The following is a 22,465-nucleotide window of genomic DNA, read 5'->3' on the forward strand; positions in this document are numbered from 1 at the left end:
CATCCTCGACTCCGCTCTCTCATTCACCCCTCACATCCAAGCCGTCACCAAAACCTGCCGGTCTCAGCTCCGCAACATTGCCAAGATCCACCCTTTCCTCTCCATCCAAACTGCTACCCTGCTCATTCAAGCTCTCATCCTATCCCGTCTGGACTACTGCACCAGCCTTCTCTCTGATTTCCCATCCTCGTGTCTCTCTCCACTTCAATCCATACTTCATGCTGCTGCCCGGATTATCTTTGTCCAGAAACGCTCTGGGCATATTACTCCCCTCCTCAAAAATCTCCAGTGGCTACCAATCAATCTGCGCATCAGGCAGAAACTCCTCACCCTGGGCTTCAAGGCTGTCCATCACCTCGCCCCCTCCTACCTCACCTCCCTTCTCTCCTTCTACTGCCCAGCCCGCAACCTCCGCTCCTCCACCACTAATCTCCTCACTGTACCTCGTTCTCGCCTGTCCCGCTGTCGACCCCCGGCCCACGTCATCCCCCGGGCCTGGAATGCCCTCCCTCTGCCCCTCCGCCAAGCTAGCTCTCCTCCTCCCTTCAAGGCCCTGCTGAGAGCTCACCTCCTCCAGGAGGCCTTCCCAGACTGAGCCCCTTCCTTCCTCTCCCCCTCGTCCCCCTCTCCATCCCCCCATCTTACCTCCTTCCCTTCCCCACAGCACCTGTATATATGTATATATGGTTGTACATATTTATTACTCTATTTATTTATTTATTTATTTTACTTGTACATTTCTATCCTATTTATTTTATTTTGTTGGTATGTTTGGTTCTGTTCTCTGTCTCCCCCTTTTAGACTGTGAGCCCACTGTTGGGTAGGGACTGTCTCTATGTGTTGCCAATTTGTACTTCCCAAGCGCTTAGTACAGTGCTCTGCACATAGTAAGCGCTCAATAAATATGATTGATTGATTGATTGATTGACTGTGAGCCCCCTGAGATGACCTTGCATCTACCCCAGTGCTTAGAACAGTGCTTGGCACATAATAAGCACTTAAATGCTATCATTATTATTAATGCAGTACTTCAGTCAGGATGAAGAAAAAAGCAGCTTTCCTTCTTTATTGTACCTCCAAATTTCCAAAGTCAAATCAATACCATCCTCTGTGGCATGCAAGAACTCTAATCCAACTGCCCTGCATTATTTATAGGGCAAGAAAACCCACAATAGAGATCAAGTTCCTAAATGCCTCAGAGTTGTTCCTTTGTGGCACTCTTCCCCTCACCTTCCCCACCACGGCCCGGACATTGCCACCTCCCAGAAAAATTGCTGCTGGAAACGGTGAAGGGGGTGGAAAATGACCCAAAAGGAGCATTTACCTCCCCCTCCAGTTATTCCCCACAGCTGCTACTTAGCTCCAGGCTCAGTCCTTCCTCCTGCAGGGGTGGGACCAGGACGTTGCCCCAGCTAGCAGGACCTGCCCTTTTTTGGGTTTTTAAAAATATATCTGTTAAGTGCTTTTTCTGTGCCAGCCACTGTACTAAGCACTGGGATACAGACAAGTTAATCAGGTTGGACACAGCCCATATTCCACATGGGGCTCATGGTTTTAATCTGATTTTACAGATGAAGTAACTGAGGCCCAGAAAAATTAAGTGATTTGCCTGAAGTCACACAGCATTATTGGAGGTGTTGGGATTGGAGTTGGGATTAGAACCCATGTCCTCTGACTCCCAAGACTGTGCTCTTTCCACTAGACCATGTTGCTTCTTTGTGGGCAGGAAACACGTCTACCAAAATTATTGTATTTTACTCTACTCAAGTGCTTCATACAGTGCTCTGCACAGAGAACATGCTCAATAAATATCATAGTCTGAGTGGCCATGGCAGCCATCAGAGGCATGTCTTCATATCTCTATATTCCTTTTTAACTATTCCCCTCCTACAGTTACCATCCCCTCATGTCTCAACTCTGTCACTCCAGCAAATACAGGGGAACATGGATTTAATACTACAGAGACTCTGTCAAACCTGCTTAACTTGTATCTACCCCATTGCTTAGAACAGTGCTTGACATGTAGTAAGCACTTAAATATAATGAGGATGATGATGATGATGTCATAGCAATAATAACTGAACCCAAGTGGCTTTTAAGGTCTGGCCAGCCTGTAAACAGCAGCTTGTCCAGTCAATCAAACTAGTGAGCATGTGATAATAGCAGTTTACTTTGGAATGCGGGTGGCTAAGATAAGGTCGGAGCATGGTAATATCTATAGCCCATAAAAATGCTCTTGTCAAAGAAAAACTGAAATAAAAATCTGTTTATCATCACAAAACACATTAAAGTCCATCCCAATGTCTGAGTTTTTAAGTAATAATTCAACACTTGGAAGCCTGGAGTCATAAGGGAGCATTCAGAATATCTGAAGGCGTTGAGGGACTCAAGAAAAAGAGGAATGTCAGCCATGACACGAACAAGGATGAGTGAAGACTAACTGGCAGATCTTGGGTGACCCTGATGGCTCTCCCAGTGACTGACTGATGCTGCTCTCTGTCACATCCTCAGAGGGGTCAGTCACCACAGGGAAACAGGAGTGAGAATGTAACCTAAGTACCACAGGATTGATGTATCCTTAAGAAAGCAGGTATACGTCCTGCATCTAAATATACTACATGGAAAAAATAGCTTGCACAAAGTGTTTTTCTTTTTTTCTGAGGCCCAAATAGCAACAGTACCCAACACTTCTCTACATTTCCATTTCAATCTGCCACTTGTCTGCTGTTTGACTTTGGGCAAGTCACTTAACTTCTTTGGGCCTTAGTTACCTCATCTGTAAACCCCACGTGGAACAGGGACTGTGACCAACCCGATTTGCTTGTAACCACCCCAGTGCTTAGTACAGTGCCTGGCAATTGTAAGTGCTTAACAAACACCACAGTTATTACCCATCCAGTATAATACTGCTAATAGGAAGAATTTTCCTGAACTCATCTGCTAGAAGTCATTTGGGCCAGAAAGTAAAAGGGAAAAGGAGAAGAGAGGATAAATAAGGTGGGAAGAGGGTGAAGGGAAAACATGAAGGCACAAAACTGGGATGGAAGAAATAGGGAGACTGGATTCAAACAATAACCTAACTTTTTCTTGGTCAACCTGCCAGGCTGTGTCCAGCTGTTGACAAAGCTCCATCTCAGACAGACTGCACTGAGTTCGAAAGTATCAGATACATGATATACATTCAAGGACATGTGAAAATATCCCACATTTTAGCATTTTTTCTTTTTTGGAAACTGAACTTTCCAATTAACTGCAAGTAAGTTAACTGAAACAGCTGTGGCTTTTCCACCAGGCTGAAATGCATATTTTCAATTTTCTTTAGAACTAAGTTGACACACTTCAGGTTTTTAAGGCCTGCTGGATGGGTGTCATATTTCTCACTAGGTTGTCTGAAAAGTTATTTTGCAACCCAATTCTTTACTGAATAAAAGCCACTTTTACTGTCACATGCCAAAAAGGAGCACCAAAAGCTTTAGCCACTTCATACAATCTGCATTTTTCCCACTAATTTATGACTGCCCAGTATTTACCTTTTAGGAACCATCCTCCACTGCAAATACACTTGGCAATTATCTCCCCTCATAAGACATAGAACTCTTAAGGATGATGGCCCAGGGGAGAGGAAAGCAGACAGCTGAGGCCAGCTAAGGTCCTGGTGTCCCCCGACCCCAGTGGCCCCTTGATTGCCCCCTGCCCAGCTCATCAAGTTACATGATTCCATCCAGATGGGTGAGAAACTCCCTACAGCCCAGCCACTCTGTCCCTCCTGAGGCAGTCAGGGAGAGGGTTACCATCCTGTCATCCCACTGGAAGTGGAAAAAAAAAAACAGGCAGGCAAAAAAATCACTTGAATAACCTCAACCTGAAAGGTCAGATGTAGGGAAGTCATTGAGAGCAGGGGTGGGTGGGAAAGGATAAGAGGAAGGAAAAATACGTTTGGGTCAGAGTCCATAGAACCTATGCTTACTATGTGCCAGGCACTGTACTAAGCACTGGGGTAGAAACAAGATAATTGGGCTGGACACAGTCCAGGTTCCACTTGGGGCTCACAATCAATTCCAAATTTAGAGATGAGAAAACTAGGGCACAGAAAAATTAAGTGATTTGCCAAGGGTCACACAGCAGACAAGTGGCGGAAGCAGGATTTGAACCCAGGGCCTTCTGCCTCTCAGGTCCATGCTCTATCCACTAGACCACACTGCCTTCTGTTTGTGTATTGCCAAGGGAAAAATAAGTGAAAGAAAGAGGATTACATTTTATTTTCCTGTCCCAAAATCTCCCTGCCCCAGCATGCCCCCTGGCCCCTTTCAAAATACCACACTATTCCAATATGAAAAACACTGCTTTCACCTCGGGATATGCAGGGCCCAGCTTACTTTCATGTAACCTTTAATGTTTTTCTGACCACTGATATGCAAGGGGTAAGTTTTTCACCAAGAACAGGCTCTCCCTTGTGAAGTGCTCCCCTCCCAAGAATGACCCCTATTTGACTTGTTAGATTTTGGGATTTTTTTTTGAGACATCCTAGCTGGCCTCAACAACTGTGCCATGATACAGAGAGTGTGGAGATTCGTTAGGCATTCAAAATATCTAGGGCTTGAATGGATAATAAAATGAAATGTGCAAAAAACACAACATTGAGAAAGCAGATAAAAAAAATGAGTTTGGCTACCATCTGCAGCATAAGAATTTCAGCCAACCCCCAGGAGAACAGTGACTCCTGGGGGATGAAGGCTCCTAAATGGAGTTAAAAGGCAGGGCTGAGTTGAATCAATGGGATGCAAATTTAGAACCCATAAGTACTTATGGTTTGAAGAACACTCTGAGCCAAGGATTCCAATTTGTGGACCTGCTTAAAAATGCTGTCACCTTAATGGAAAGTATACTTTAACTTAGATCGGGATAGCTGTTTCCTTTGGACTACCATAATCTTAAAGCCTCCAGCAACAGGGTAAGTGACGTGACCGCTGGAGCCATTTTAAAAGCTATCAGAGCTGCATCTGACCTATACTCCCCTCTGAAATCCTCACATCTTTTCTCTTATTTTTTTTTCTTTTTCCATCATTTACCTATCCACACACCTAGAGTAAGTGTAGCCAAGCCACACTATTGTATTTGAAGAAAAACTAAAACTGTAAATCAAAAGCAGAGAAACATTGTAGTCTAGTAGATACCCTGGGAGTCAGAAGGACCTGGGTTTTAAACACAGATCTGTCACTTGACTGTTGTGTGATTTAGGTGTGTCACTTAGCTTCTCTGTGACTTTGTTACCTCATCTGGAAAACAGGGATTAAGACTGTGAGCCCCATGTGGGACATGGACTGTGTCCCATCTGATTAGCTTGTACCTCCCAGCACTTACTATAGTGCCTAGCTTGTAGTAAACACTTTACAAATACCATTAAAAAAAAAAAGGAATGTGATCTAGTGGAAAGAGCATGGGCCTGAGAGTCAGAGGGCCTGGGTTCTAATCCTGACTTTGCCACTTGTCTGCTGTGTGACCCTGGGCAAATTACAACTTCTCTGTGCCTCAGTTTCCTCAACTGTAAAATGAAGATTAAATATCTGTTCTCCTTCCTACTTAGACTGAGGCCCATGTGGACAGATACTACGCCCAACATGATTATCTTGTACCTACCTCAATGTTTAGTACAGCACCGGGCACATAAAAAGCTCTTATCAAATACTACCATTATTATTATAGTTATTATATAGATCTCTAATCTATAGAGATTGTAGAGTTTGTGGATTATGCATGTTCCCAAATATGAGATTATTCCAGGCCCCTAAATCACATGACTAGCCCTGATAACAGTAGGAAATCGATCATCCAAGCCACTTGAACAAATCTGAACAGAAACCAACAGCAAACACTGAACATGTTTTAATTTCATTACTAGGTGCTTATCACAAAGGATAATGATAATTCACCTTATCAATATAGACAGCAAAGGACCAGAATGAATTATTGGCCAACAAAAAGGCCAGCCCACAGACCAAGTGAAATTGTGCTCATTTGTGAGTGTATTTAAACCCTAGATTGTACTTAAAGCCATCTGTATGACTTGAGAGGTTTTACCTCCCTTCCAGGTGATTTTAATGAACACCAGTGCTGTTTTCCCAAGAATAATCTCCCTCTTTCTCTTCCTTTCCTTCCCCCATTCAACTTGATGTTCCTACTCCAGCTTCTGCTTCATATCTTTCAACAGATTCAGTGCTTACTACTACTCCCATGAAAAGGCACACAGGAAAAGAAGTTGAAACTCATTATCAGTTATTACTAACACTTAGGCAGAGGAGAAAATGGATCATCTTTTCATATGATTCAATGTCTCTCCTCCTTTAGCGTCAAGTGGGAAGTTCAATTCATATTTTCTCTTCATTAGTGGCAATTTATCAGTACTGCAGCAGCACACTTTAAGCTACTTTGAAGGAAGATAGGGAAAACGGATAATTACCCTGCAAAATATTCAAAATAACACCTTATTTTGAGTCAAACAATGCAGTAAACTTTCACTGGAACACTGCACTGACATCACTGATGGAAACCAGTGCATAGTAACATTGGTATCACTGCAAAGGAAGGCAGACAGTCAGTTCTGACCTAAGTCAGGTTATTACTATGCTTTTGGGAAGAGTGCTGTGGGGAATTAAGGAAGGTTTTTCCCAAAACATGTATCTTGGCAAGTCACGATCAGGTGCTGGAAGAAACAGCACATGGCACTGAAGATGGTGTCTGTACTACAATTCAAGGTTTCTTTACCACGGGGTTCTTCAACATGCAGTTCCCCATGTTTCTTCAGGGAACTGACAGATAATAATAATAATAATGTCATTTATTAAGCGCTTACTATGTGCAAAGCGCTGGGGAGGTTATGAGGTGATCAGGTTGTCCCACGTGGGGCTCACAGTCTTAATCCCCATTTGACAGATGAGGGAACTGAGGCATAGAGAAGTTAAGTGACTTGCCCGAAGTCATACAGCTAAGTGGCGAAGCGTGTATTTGAACCCACGACCTCGGACTCCAAAGCCCAGGCTCTTTCCACTGAGCCACGCTGCTTTCTTTCAGCTGTTTGACTTTGCTTCATACCTCAACAATCCAAATAGGAAGCTCTTTTCTTCAGGATGCATTACTGGACTTTTGTTCCTCTCAATTTCATCTAAAAAATCTGCTGAGTTTGGATTTGGTGCCAAATTTTAAAAACCCTTCTTAAGCTCAAATGTGTCAGGCGAGCAGAGGATTGAGCTGGAAACAGCTCTGCATTACAACCATAGTAAAATAATAATGATGGTATTTGTTAAACACTTACTATATGCCAGGCACTCTACTAAGCACTGGGGTGGATACAAGCAAATCACTTTGGACACAGTTCCTGTCCCATGTGGGGTTCCTAGTCTCAATTCCCATTTTACAGATGAGGTAACGGGCACAGAGAAGTGAAGTGACTGGCCAAGGCCACAGAGCAGACAAGTGGTGGAGCCGGAATTATTTAAAAGTGATCCAACTGTGTTCCAAGTTTAACTGGAAAATGTATTTTTCCAGCTCGGTTGAAAGGCACATCAGCATATTCTACAACTGTATATTGTTACCAATGCTATTTATTTGAGCACATACTGCGTGCAGAGAACTGCACTAAGCGCTGAGGCAGAGGAATTTGGCATATACATAATATAGGACTGTAAACTGTCAAAGAGCCCCTGAACAATTGTTTGGTCCACATGTTAACTATATCAAACAGAATGTACTCACTGTGGAAAGAGGCACCAAAACACAAAAGAAACAAGGTTTCAGAGATTAGGAGAAAACATGGCTTTGGTTTAGAACTGCCCTAATTCTTGGTTTTGATTGGTTATGATAAGAACAAATGGGAGATCTTGGACTCCAATTGGGAAAGACCACGGTGAAATATATTTGTAACTCTCAGCAAATTAAAATGGAAAATCTGGAAAACCTCTGAAATCTCAGCTGATTTAAACCCTCTTTTATTTTTAACTAACATTGATTTTTTTTGGAAGACTGTGAAGTAGGGCTATTTTAAAAATAAGGGGTTTAAATTTAGACCTATATTTTTGTTTCTTTGGCTAGGTTAATTTCCCTTCTTTCCCATCTAAAGCTCCACAGTAAATCCCCCTGAGTCCATTCCGACTACCATTCTACACGGCTGAATTTTGCCAACAATCTGCTTGTCATTCTAGCAGATGTTTCTGTTTCAAGCCACTGGGAATTTCATCCGACCCATTTCCTTTTCATGCTTTTTTTCCTCCTCAAAAGAGAAGCATGAAATTTATTCTAATGCACTAGGGAAGAGTCTCCTCACCCTTAACCTTCCTCACTACCCCTCTTCTCTAGCCCATTTTTTTCCCATAAAGTAGTTGTCTGCAATTACGTTGCACACATGATGACATCATCCTTATTCGGCATTTTTTCCCCCCCGGAAAGGAAATGCTACTGATTCATAGTTACTCAGGAACCATCTGAAGTAATTTAAGTACAGGCCTCTCAGACCTCCTGAACCCAGAAATGTCACTGGAGGGCAATCTATCTTCCAAATAAAAAGGAATCTCTTTCATGTGAGAAATGGACTTTCTGGCTTTCTGAAAGAGAGACAGAGAGCGAGGGAGAGAGAAAGAGAGAAAAAACTCAATCCCTCCCCCAAATATCCCAACCCCAAACCTTTATTTCCTTTATCAATTTGATCCTTTGCAACTGTTTTACTCTGTGCTTACCTCAGTAACATCCATGACTTTGATGGCTGCCAGCTGGCCTGTTTTGACATGTCGACCCTAAAGGACAGAGAAGAAACAAATCAGGACAAGCGTCTCAAATGACTACCCCGAATGCTCATTCTTGAGGAACAGAAGGATGGAAAGGGGTGCCCAATCCATAGCAATGATCATCTCAAAGATAGGATACTCTGGATCTCAAAACACAACAATTTAGCTTTTAACTACCTAAGAAAAACCTTCAAGAAAAATAATTTTAAATTAGCAATACAATCAGGAGGATTACCACAATCAGGAGGATTACCACACTTCGATTAAGTATAACAGCACCACATATGCAGTTACCAATCTCTTCCATTTTCTTAGAAATCAATTATACAATCACCATCCATCTTAACTACTTAGGCAAATAGATATTGGAATTTTTCCTCTTCTCTGCTGCACACAATGGCTCAGTCTACAAGGACAAACAAACCTAAGGGCAGGTTGGAAAGATTTTGTTGTTCGTTATCAGCCCTCATGACATATACCAGCTAATAGGAGGGGGAATTGATCTAGTAGCCAAATCGCTGCCACAATTCTGCATGGAGGGACTGAAAAGAATCGGGTGTTTCCCCCTGTGAAATTCTATCTTCCTAATGGCTGGAATGCTGAATGCCAGCCCCTGTCTGGGGTCCTCTGGGGACTTCAACCCAGACACCGGGGGGGCGGAGGGAGTCTGGAAAAGCCCAGAATGTCAATCAGACAGACAGCCTGACAGGAACGTGGGTTTTGGAGGGGGATGGTGGTATCTGTCCCATCTGCCAAGGGTAATCCCTTTTCACTCTAGGTAGCCTCTTAAAGTGACTCCTGCCCCTGCAGGCTATGGGCAGAAGAGAGTTCAAAACGTTCCCAGCCTGAAGCACATATGGTCTCTCTCAAGGAAATGTCAGGAACACGAGAGCACACAGTGCTTACATGGCTCCAAAAGAGTATGGGTAGTGTTTCCCCGTGCCCAGGATCATTGCAGATGTACAAAATGCTGAATGTATTTTATTGCATATGCTACGACGAAGACATATTGAATTACAAAACTGATGTAATTACAACCAAGGTAGAAATGAATTGTTGCGGCAGAAGATAAAGAACCCTTGCTCTGCCCTTCAAATGTTGGAGACCAGACCTTCTCCCAGAAAATCTTTAACTAGATTAGCCCCCAGGTGATTGGACCAATTACTGTTTGTCATCTGGGAAGGGATGAAACCATGCATCAGGGCTTCCTGAGGGTAGGAGCTGGGAGACAAAGCTTGGATCGTGGGTGGGGTCTCCCCAGCACAATGCTTAACAGAGACCCTAACCTTGCCCCATTTCCCCCTCTCAGATCTATCCTTCTCCTTCTGGACAGGGAATTATAATCACTCTTTGTATTTTAATTTAGTGCACTGTGACTACAATGAAACTTTTTCAATCAAGCCAACCTGGCTGGAAATCAGGTAGGTCCCAAAGTAGGTCGCTGCGGTCAGGGAGTACGTCTACCAACTCTGTTGTTCTGAGCTCTCCCAAGCCCTCAGTACAGTGCTCTGCACACAATAAGTGCTCAATAAATACCACTGATTGGTTGAGTGATTGATAGGTCCACAGTATGCATGGTTGAGCAGTGATTCTGATAGCCACTGCATTATAAATTATTCTGTTTTCCAGCTTATCAACTATCTTGTACATAAAATACTATTACCTCCAATACCACCTCATTTGTTTGGTCTCCCCTTAGACATCAAGGGTCTATGCTGTTTTTATATCCAAGGAATGTCTTTGTTATGAGAACTTATTTCTCCAAGGTAAAAATGCAAACAGAATGCTCAGAGATCTTGACTCTGATGCACGGTCTTTCCTCTAATGAAGTCTGATGATGGAAATAAGTTTTGAATCTTGCGACAAATACCCCAGATTGTCTCTGAGGTACAGCTGAATCCCCTCTGAAGCTACAAATTTGGACATCAATAGTTTCTACCATCCACCCCTACAACATTACAGAAACTCTTCAAATTATCTGTGAAGCTGGTGATAGGATTAGTCTGGAAAAATTAAATTTGAACATAGCCAAATAATTATTTTAGATCTAGATTTCCACTCCTTGCCCACCAAAACTTTTTTGTTCCATTACACTTCATGTTCAAAAACAGCTTTTTTCTACCTCTGTCTGAAACAATGAGCAAAATGTTCTGTTGTAAAATTACACATGCTCCCAAAGTGAGCATATTTTTTCTAAGCTACAAAATCCGAGAGTATAAAAATAAAAACTGGAAGCTTATTAAGGGGTTACTATGTGCCTAGCATTAAGTGCTGAGGTAGATGAAAGATAAACAGGTCAGACACAGTCCCTGTCCCACATGGGGCTCACAATCTAAGTAGGAAGGAGACTAGGTATTGAATCCCCATACTAGATGAGGAAACTGAGTCACAGAAAAGTTAAGTGACTTGCCTATGTAAGACATAGGGCCTTTTGACTCCCAGGCTCATGCTCTTTTCCTTAGGCCACGCTGCTTCTCTACGAGGAAAAATTTATGAAAAAAATATTTTTCTTTCCAACTCTTGGGCTTCTTTGTACAACTTTTTTGTGCCCAAGATGGGAGTTCCTTCTGCTAAAAACAGCCCAGCTCCGTTTATCCTTTCCTACTGCCTGTTCTCTCCCTGTTAACCTTATGTTATCTACATCTCTGCCCCTGCTCTCTCCCCCTCTCTCCAGGCTCGCATCTCCTCCTGCCTTCAGGACATCTCCATTTGGATGTCTGCCCGCCACCTAAAGCTCAACATGTCGAAGACTGAACTCCTTGTCTTCCCTCCCAAACCTTGCCCTCTCCCTGACTTTCCCATCTCTGTTGACGGCACTACCATCCTTCCCGTCTCACAAGCCCGCAACCTCGGTGTCATCCTCGACTCCGCTCTCTCATTCACCCCTCACATCCAAGCCGTGACCAAAACCTGCCAGTCTCAGCTCCACAACATTGCCAAGATCCACCCTTTCCTCTCCATCCCAACCGCTACCCTGCTCATTCAAGCTCTCATCCTATCCCGTCTGGACTACTGCATCAGCCTTCTCTCTGATCTCCCATCCTTGTGTCTCTCTCCACTTCAATCCGTACTTCATGCTGCTGCCCGGATTATCTTTGTCCAGAAACCCTCTGGGCATATCACTCCCCTCCTCAAAAATCTCCAGTGGCTAACAATCAATCTGCGCATCAGGCAGAAACTCCTCACCCTGGGCTTCAAGGCCGTCCATCACCTCGCCCCCTCCTACCTCACCTCCCTTCTCTCCTTCTACAGCCCAGTCCGCACCCTCCGCTCCTCCACCACTGATCTCCTCACCGTACCTCGCTCTCGCCTGTCCCGCCATCGACCCCCGGCCCACGTCATCCCCCGGGCCTGGAATGCCCTCCCTCTGCCCATCCGCCAAGCTAGCTCTCTTCCTCCCTTCAAGGCCCTGCTGAGAGCTCACCTCCTCCAGGAGGTCTTCCCAGACTGAGCCCCTTCCTTCCTCTCCCCCTCGTCCCCCTCTCCATCCCCCCATCTTACCTCCTTCCCTTCCCCACAGCACCTGTATATGTTTGTACATATTTTTTACTCTATTTATTTATTTATTTTATTTGTACATATCTATTCTATTTATTTTATTTTGTTAGTATGTTTGGTTTTGTTCTCTGTCTCCCCCTTTTAGACTGTGAGCCCACTGTTGGGTAGGGACTGTCTCTATACGTTGCCAATTTGTACTTCCCAAGCGCTTAGTACAGTGCTCTGCACATAGTAAGCGCTCAATAAATACGATTGATGATGATGATGATGTTATCCACTCCACTTCCAGGCAGCAGGTCCAGGTCAGTTCCCACCTCAGAAATGTGAATACCAGGTTTTATGACAAGGAAGCAGCATGGCATAATGAATAGAACACGGGCCTGGGAGTCAGAAAGTCATGGGTTCTAATTCTGGGGCTCTTCCACTTGTCTTAGGCAAGTCACTTCACTTCTCTGTGTCTCAGTTACCTCATCTGTAAAATGGGGACTGAGTCTGTGAATCAGTCCCATGTGGGACAGGGGCTGTATCCAACCCGATTTGCTTGTACTCATCCTAGTGCTTGTACAGTGCCTGCACGCAGTAAGTGCTTTAACAAATGCCACAAATAATATTATTATTATTATTGGGGAAGACCTTACAACAAATTCCTCTCCCCCAAAGAGTCGATATATAGTCAAATAAGCATAGTAAATGCCGATGAAGACTGTTCCTTTAATTTCTAATTGCCACCCAGGGTCAGAACCAGCTGATTGCCTAGTTGGATGGCTCCTAACTCCTTGTGAGCAGGGATTGCACTTACCAACTCTGTTGTATATTCACCTAAGAGCTTAGTACAGTGCTCAGCACACAGCAAGCACTCAATGAATACCACTGATTGACTGACTGAAGACCTGGGCACAGGCCAAACTGAATTTCCTGAACAAAGCAAACTTCTGGAATTGCAGCTGGTTGATCAGAAGCCCTAATCCTTGGGTGCATTCTCCCAGAAGCATATTCAGGACACCACTGAAGATACTACAAACTAAGACCTGGAGGAGATGATACAGTGCCTTAACACGGTCAGTTTTCCTCCCCTTCTCCTAACCTCAGGGGACTCCAGGGATCCAGAGACAGGGGGCCCTGCAGAGAGGGAGCTGCCCTGTTGCTGGCTGAAATTCCCATTGGGATCCCAGCACCATGTGCAGCTCTGCCCCTGTAGTCCCACAGGCAAAGAGCTTTGCTCAAAATGAGTTACCCCTTGCTGGATTGCTACAATACAAGTTCATCTGTCTGCGGCAGTTGTTTACCAGCATTCCACAGTCAGGTCAGATCACCGGAAACTGGGTTTCAGTGGGGTCTGACAGCCATGAATTCATCCACCTTCCACACCTTCACCCTCCACCAGCTATTCACATGAGGCACTTATGGGACTGCTTGAAAAGCCAATTGTTTTACAAGTACCCGACCTCATCTCACAGCCATATATGGACTGATTGGGCCTTACTGCGTCTCTTTAGTTACAGAGCTTTGATATCATATTGGTTCCACACTCTGAGTACTACCTTAACTAAAGATGTGCTGGTCTTTGGCTAGGATTTTTACACTGATCAATTAATGAAATAATAATAATAATTACAGCCGCCAGAGGAAGATGTGGGCTGACTCTGTAATGATATTGGGCATGGTCTGTCTTCTTATTCTAGCATGAAAGTGATAAACCCAAGATCTAACCCTTCATTAGCTGCAGTGATATGGATATACTTCAGGTCTCCCTGATGAACAATGAGATAACCAATTACACTTATTTTACCATAGCCAGTAACAAGTAATAAAATTGACTTTCTCATCTCTGCTACTCTTATTCTGGACAGTCATATCAAGTTGCCTATGCTTAAACTCTCGTAAAGAGCCTGTAGACTCTTTCTAGACTGTGAGCTCACTGTAAGCAGGGATCGTGTCTACCAACTCTGTTGCACTGTGCTCTCCCAAACGCTTAGTAGAGTGCTCAGCACATGGTCAGTGCGCAATAAATACCACTGATTTGTTGACTGATTGGTGGGTTGTTACCTGCTTGAGAAAAGGAACTATGCTTTTACTTCAACTGGGCATATTCCCAAAGACTAGTACAGTACTCTACATCCCCTAGGCACTCAATAGTCTAGTTAATGATGATGATAATCCACCAGAGAGTTAATGTGCTTCTCAATAATCTAGGGCTCCCAATTCCAAGGAGCATTGAAGCAGCATGGCTCAGTGGAAAGAGCCCGGTCTTTGGAGTCAGAGGTCATGGGTTCAAATCCCGGCTCCACCAACTGTCAGCTGCGTGACTTTGGGCAAGTCACTTAACTTCTCTGTACCTCATCTGTAAAATGGGGATTAAGACTGTGAGCCCCCCCGGGGGACAACCTGATCACCTTGTAACCTCCCCAGTGCTTAGAACAGGGCTTTGCACATAGTAAGTGGTTAATAAATGCTATTATTATTGTTATTATTATTATTACTTGAATTCCCAGTTCTGGCTGAGTCTTTGCCCCTCCAAGCACTTCCCTCTTACCTGCCCACAAATAGAAGAAGCCCCAGATTTTAAAGGATGAGCCTCTGGGGATTAATACTTACCAAATCAATAAACAATCAATACTGGTAAAATAAGTACGTTTCACTCACTCACATCCTCATCCACAAACATAATCTTCACCCTAAATTTACACCAGCTCTCTATGAAGACTTCCTCCCTCTTCTAGACTGTGAGCCCATTATTGGGTGGGGATTGTCTCTGTTGCTGAATTGTACTTTCAAGGCACTTAGTGCAGTGCTCTGCACACAGTAAGTGCTCAATATGTACAACTGAATGAGTACATGAATGAGTGAGTGTAATTTTTTATGTGCTTTTTACCTCTCCCGCCACCCTGCCAAGTTCCTCTTTCCTCCATCTCAATCCTTTTGTTCCTGCCGGATCTTTCCCCCGGGATTCACCAACACCTCTGCTGCTGCTCAAAGTAATAATACTGATGGTATTTGTTAAGCGCTGACTATGTGCAAAGCACTGTTCTAAGCGCTGGGGAGGATACAAGGTGATCAGGTTGTCCCACATGGGGCTCACAGTCTTAATCCCATTTTACAGATGAGGTAACTGAAGCACAGAGAAATTAAGTGACTTGCCCAAAGTCACACAGCTGACTAGCAGCAGAGCCGGCATTAGAACCCATGACCTCTGAATCCCAACCAGTGCTCTTTCCACTGAGCCACACTGCTTCTACTCCTGCTAATACTAACTAGTACTAGTTACTAGTACTAACTAAACAACAGCAAGAAGTGAAACCAACTGAATCTTAAACTAGATTCAGTGGGCTTGGGACCAACAAAATAAGCTAAACTCTAAAATGTTTTGCAGAAAATTAAATATATTTTTGTTTAAGTCCATATCATATTTCTTCCATTTCAAAGGGCTTTGCTGGGCATTTGTTCTAAGGGGCAAATTAACAAAATACTATTTTTCCCACTGTTCAGTTTCACCAAATGAAATTACTAATGTTAAAAAGAAGTTTATTAAACAGGGTAAATTTTGAAACAGCACAAATCTTGAAGACAAACACTGGCTCTGCCACTTGCCTGCTGCGTGACGTTGGGAAAATCACCTAATTTCTTTATGCCCCAGTTTCCTCAACTGAAAAATGGGGATTCAATACCTGTTTTTCCTCCCCCAGACTTTGAGCCCCATGAAGGCCAGGGACTGTGTCTGATCTGATTATCTTACATCTACCCAAGCACTATGTGCTTGACACATAGTAAGTGCTTAACAAATATCACAATATTAATCACAATATTATTATTTCTATTGTTAGATGGCAACAAGCTATAAATAACAGGTTGGTAGAATTACAACCATGTATCTAAAGATCAATCAGGAAGGATGGCTTCTTGGACATGGGAGGGCAGTGGGGAGAAAGAAGCAAAAGAGTCTCTATTCCTAGAGACCAGCGCAACAGGGCCGTCAATGCATGAATAAATGGTTTAAATACTCTCAGGTGGTTTATTGTTTTAATTAAGGGCATTAATAGAATGACATTTTGAATCCAGCGTACTTTCTCCAGGAAGAGTATCAAGCTCTAGTGAAAAAAAAATCACAAAATGCTGCATTGTCAGCTAAACACATTTAAGAGGAAGAGAACCCAGGGCAAAGGTTACACTTCGGCAATGGTGGAAAAACATATGAGACACAAATTGGAAGCAGCATAGCCTAGTGGAAAGAAACCGGACCTGGGAGTTAGAGGCTGTGGGTTCCAATCCAGGCTCTGCCACTTATAAGCTCTGTATGACCTTGAACAAGTCCCTTAAGTTATCTGAGCTCAATTACCTCACCTGCAAAATCAGGGTTAAACCTGGGTACCCCTTGTGGGACACTGTGTCTAATGTGATTAGACTGTATCTACTCCAGTGCTTACTCCAGTGCCTGGCATATATTTAAAAAAAAACATTCTTGGAATCAGTCAGGGGGCTCTTCTCCCTGGATGTGAAGTGGTGGGTCGTTTTTACGATACATTCTCTTCCCAGTGTCTACATGAACTCCCAAGTTCATCACTTATGGATGAAGGTGTACACCTGGACATACCCAGAAACACATACAACACACACACACACACAGATATCCCACACAGACACACACACACACACACCCATGGGTCAGGAAGGGCATGGGAGTAGACAGAGAGGGAAACAGCTGACAACCTATGTTAACCTGGCAACTAAAATTGCACCTAATGCACCTAAACCCTTCTCAGATGAATAATACTGGAGGTTCAGGAAAGACTGGATTTATCATCCTGCTAAATCTAATCACTGCTACACAGATGCTCTCAACTAGAATTCCCAAAGCTGTCAGGATATCTCTCTCTGCCTTGGCCTACCTCATACACCATGTTTAAGAAATGAGAATATTACTGAAGATTACATCTGAGCCTTGGACTCAGAAAAGCTGTTATTGTTTTTCTGAATGGACTCTGATGCTATAAATTTTATGAAAAATTTCCCATTGTTATATAGGTTGCTCTTGTTTGCAGTCTCAAAGGAAGAGCATGGAAAGATAATTAAAATATCTGAACATTTTTAGGCAAGAGACCTGTGTGCACAGACAAACATCCGCACAAGCCCGGACACTGCCCCCTCACCCCTTACACAACTCCCTCTCCTCTCTCTTTCATCACTATACTCACTTTTCAGCCCTTGGAAGAGAGCCAGCTAGACCTAACAGACAATTTATTACTCATCTATTTTGTCCTATTGGTTTTCCCAGGCACAAATTACAGGAGTTACCCCAACCTCCCAGTGCTCATCATCTAGGGAGTTGCCTATTTAAACTGAATCTGAAGAGAACCCAGAGCACATAATGCACACCACAGAATCTTCTCACTCCATCATCATCATCAATCGTATTTATTGAGCGTTTACTGTGTGCAGAGCACTGTACTAAGCGCTTGGGAAGTACAAATTGGCAACATATAGAGACAGTCCCTACCCAACAGTGGGCTCACAGTCTAAAAGGAGGAGACAGAGAACAAAACCAAACATACTAACAAAATAAAATAAATAGAATAGATATGTACAAATAAAATAAATAAATACATAGAGTAATAAATATATACAAACATATACACATATATACAGGTGCTGTGGGGAAGGGAAGGAGGTAAGATGGGGGGGACGGAGAGGGATGGATTCCCTGGTCCGGGAGCTCCAAACCAGTCAGTCACTCAGTCAATCATATTTATTGAGAACTTCCTGTGTGCAGAGCACTGTACTAAGTGCTTGGGAGAGTGCAATATAACAGACACATTCCCTGCCCACAGGAAGCTTATAGTCTAGAGGGGGAGACAGACATTAATATAAGTAAATAAAATTACAGATATGCACATAACTGCTGTGGGGCTGGGAGGGGGGATGAATAAAGGGGGCAAGTCAGGACGACACAGAAGGGAGTGGAAGAACAGGAAAGGAAGTCAGGGAAGGCCTCATGGAGGAGTTGGGCCTTCAATAAGGCATTGAAGCAGTGGGGGGGGGGGGGGGAGAAATTATCTGTGGGATATGAAGAGGGAGGGTGTTCCCAGCCAGAGGCAGGACGTGGGCGAGAGGTCAATGGTGAGATAGACAAGACTGAGGTGCAATGAGACGGTTAGTACTAGAGGAGCGTAATGTGTGGGCTGGGTTGTAGTAAGATAGTAGCAAGGTGAGGTGAGATGGGGCAAAGTGACTGAACGACCATTTACCCGAAACATGAGGATACCCAAGATGAATGGTGTACAGACAAGTTCACCCAGTTCTCCTATAACATGGGGGTTTAACATTCTTGTAAAACTTCTAGTTAAGAAAAACACTGTGCAATACTCATCAGCATCTACTCCACATCCTTGAGTACAAGCTGCTTCTTTTAATAATGCAGATCACTGAGTCCGCATTGTTGGAAAAACCCAACTCAAATACCACTGAATGACTGATTGATAGATTGAATAAATATCACTGATTGACTGGTCTTCTACCCTCCTCTTTTTTCTTATCCCTTTCTTCCTCCCGCCGCAACCCAAAACCACCCAGACTGGCACTTGCCCAGCACTGTTCTGGTTCTGTCCCTATACTGAACTCAAGACTGCCCATTTTCCTTTCTCTGCCCTGCTCTTTCCCTTTATCTTTCAAATCTCTACTAGCCCCCACCAAGGTTCTACTCAACAGTTAGGGTAGTACTGGAGGGAGACATACAAAATGCCATCTACCAAGAAATTTCTACCAGTCCTCCACTGACGAAAGAAACTGAGAATCCACTCCTGACTCCCTGCCTCAGAACGCCCGGAGACCCTGGAAAACCTGCTCCGTAACTCATCTGTGGTGCTAACTCCATCACAGAAGACGTCAATGAATCAACTCCATCTAAGTGTCTAATTGGTCAAATGACAGAATGTCTTCTGGTTACCTGTGACTCAGTGACTCTGCTTTTTCATCTATCTTACCTGCCTGGATCTCTTCCCACCTTCAAAGCATTAATGAAATCATATTGCCTCCAAGAGGTCTGTGTTCTCCAATTAAGCTCTTTTCTTCTAGTCCCTCTCCATTTCTGTCACCTCCCCTTAAGCACTTGATATTCACCCCACTCTCAGCTCCACAGCACTTAGACCAAGAGCTCCTTATTCAAAGAACTGTATTTATTGAGCACTTACTATGTGCAGAGCACTGTACTAAGCGCTGGGTGTAGATATAAGCAAGTCGGGTTGGACACATTCCCTGTCCCTTATAGGGCTCCCAGTCCCAATCCCCATTTTGCGGATAAGGTAACTGAGGCACAGAGAAGTGAAATGACAAGATCACGGGCAGCGAATTTGTCTGCCAGATCTACTGTACTGCACTCTTCCAAGTGCATAGTACAGTGCTCTGCACACAGTAAGCACTCTAAATACTACTGATTGACTGTCTGGATCCCAACGGATGTTGAGCAGGTTTACGTTTGAGCTTCTTCACACTAATCCTCACTTCTTGACTAGACAGAGATTGCATCAGTGCATACTTCACTCATATGGTTTGCATACTTGTGTGTTTCCCTGACAGCAGTAAAAAACACACTCATCTGGAGCAAATGCTCTGTATATTGCTCAGTGTACTAAGGGATCCCCTGGAAGCAGGCTCCCACACACTCAACACTTTTTCCCTGTGAAGGAACCACACTTTGCCCTCCTGGGCCAGCCTTACAGTACAGCCAATGGAGCAAAGGATGAGTGAAGCTGGGTTATAAACTTCAAAAATAACTTCAAACACTGGGGACTTACCTATTACTGGGAGCAGACTGCAGTTGGTGAGAGAAGGGAATGGGTTAACTTTCATGTTGAATCACTTGGTTTTTCTACATTAATTTTGGTCCTAAGACAGAAAAAAGCTTGTAGGCTGGGGCTGCCTTTGGTTCCTATGGTTTTGATATACTGAATTTTTTATGCTATTCATTAAGTGCTTACTATGTGCCAAGTGCTGTGCTAAGCGCTGGGGTAGATACAAGCTAATCAGGTTGGACACATTCCATGTCCCACATGGGGCTCACAGTCTTAATCCCCATTTTACAGATGAGGTAAATGAAGGACTGAGAACTTAAGTGACTTGCCCAACTGTCTAGAACATTCCTTTGCCTAAAACAGGAACTCAATAAATATTAGTAACACATGATAAATACTTCTCCTCCTCAGAATAAGCCATATTCTTCCTTCTTGGTATGATCAACAGAGGGTTGACAGAGATACAGACTTCATGCCATAAACCCTGGTCTGATGATGGGTTCCCTCTCAACAGAATTGAGTAATCTCAACAATAGAGATGGTTTTTACAGTTTTGCAGGATATATCTGACAAATGCTAATTACTGATTCCTTTAGGCTTCAAAGATGCAGAAAAACATGCAATTATCAAGGGATCTAAAGTGCATTACTGGCCTAGTAGAAACCTGACCTGAACAGACTGACACATGTGCCTGTGTACAAAATGAAATTTGGCCTCTCCTAACAAACTCTTAATAAAGATACAGAGCCATTGCCAATGAGACCTGTACAGACACACAAACCTATATACATTACAAGAGAAGAAGAGAAGGAGAGATGGAGCAGTTGCTTAATTGATTTCCTCCACAGCTCAGCCCCACCGTGAAACAACACAAGACAAAGTCCACTGTAAGCTCGTTGTGGGCAGGGAATGGGTCTCTTTATTGTTGTATTATACTTCCCAAGCACTTAGTACAGTGCTCTGAACTCAGTAAGCACTCAATAAATGGAATGAATGAACGATTTCTGGCACTTAACGAGCTTCTTGGAAGAAATTAACTGGATCACTGCTCAAATCTTAGGCTTCTTTCAGGTCATGGAAACCTGGCTAGTCTTTCAATAGTGCTAAGGGAAACCCAACTTTTTAAACCTGAATCAGATTCTTCTCTCCTAGAAGAATCTGAAGGGGGTGTCAGGTGCCTAGAGGCACCTGACATGGATTAAAGGGGTGCCAGGAAACCACCATTAATTCAGTCAGGATTGATTATATAAACTCGGGTCTGCCAGAATGCACATCTTCACTATGTACTCTGGCTGAAACATCCTAGGATTAGAGAATGATCACAAGCTGGTAATGGAGTCTGGGAGTTCGACAGCATGAGTTTTTCCATAAAATGGGAATCTGTACGAATGAAACCCCAGTGTTTTAGGAAAACTGGTTGTATTCCCACTTTACTACTCTACAAGGTCCAAAGACCCACTTATTCTTTCCGCAATATTTTCAGGATAACATTTTCCTGGGTACACTCAAACAATAGGTCTTAATCCACCAATCGATCAATCAATGGTATTTACTGAGGGCTTACTGTGCACAGAATGCTGTACTAACTGCTTGGGAGAGTTCAATACAGCAGAGCTAGTAAGCATGTTCCCTGTGCACAAAGAACTTACAGTTTAGAGGGGGTGATTTGTAAGTAACAATGTTTCCTATTTTACCAAAGTTGCCCTCTTGTCTGTTCTTTCTAATTTGATCTCAAGAAGCTTAATCCCAATAAGAGGTGATGCTATACAAATCCGACAACATCCCTCCTCAAAATTCTAATATTGAAACCCCACATACCACTACTAAGAGTATGAGGAATAATCTCTCATTTTGTAATTATCCCAGGTCTGAAATTGTATATTAATATTCTGTGGGTGGTCATTCATTCATTCGATCGTATTTATTGAGTACTTACTGTGTGCAAAGCACTGTACTAAGCGCTTGGGAAGTACAAGTCAGCAACATATAGAGACGGTCCCTACCCAACAGTGGGCTCACAGTCTAGAAGGGGGAAACAGACAATAAAACAAAATATGTAGACAGGTGTCAAAATCATCAGAACAAACAGAATTGAAGCTATATGCACATCATTAACTAAATAGAAAATATGTACAAGTAAAATAGAGTAATAAATCGGTACAAATATATATGAGGAGGGGAAGGAGGTAGGGTGGGAGGGATGGGGAGGAGGAGAGAAAAAAGGGAGCTCAATCTGGGAAGGCCTCCTGGAGGAGGTGAGCTCTCGGTAGGGCTTTGAAGGGAGGAAGAGAGCTAGCTTGGCAGATGTGTGGAGGGAAGGCATTCCAGGCCAGGGGAAGGACGTGGGCCGGGGGTCCACAGCGGGGCAGGCAAGAACAAGGCACAGTGAGGAGGTTAGCGGCAGAGGAGCGG

The 22,465-nt window shown here is 43.5% G+C and overlaps 1 protein-coding gene across 7 annotated transcripts in view; it reads right to left on the bottom strand.

Moving 5' to 3' along the window:
* Positions 1-22,465, bottom strand: part of MAP4K4 (mitogen-activated protein kinase kinase kinase kinase 4) — a 268,656-nt gene that overhangs the window by 141,840 nt on the left and 104,351 nt on the right. For all 7 annotated transcript variants that reach the window (XM_038742695.1, XM_038742687.1, XM_038742692.1 and 4 more), the window contains exon 3: positions 8,727-8,783. In XM_038742695.1, coding sequence (XP_038598623.1) covers positions 8,727-8,783 — 57 coding nt within the window. The remainder of the gene's footprint in view (positions 1-8,726; positions 8,784-22,465) is intronic.

The sequence above is a fragment of the Tachyglossus aculeatus genome, chromosome 2 (assembly GCF_015852505.1).
Source record: "Tachyglossus aculeatus isolate mTacAcu1 chromosome 2, mTacAcu1.pri, whole genome shotgun sequence".
In the NCBI taxonomy this organism is placed as follows: domain Eukaryota; kingdom Metazoa; phylum Chordata; class Mammalia; order Monotremata; family Tachyglossidae; genus Tachyglossus; species Tachyglossus aculeatus.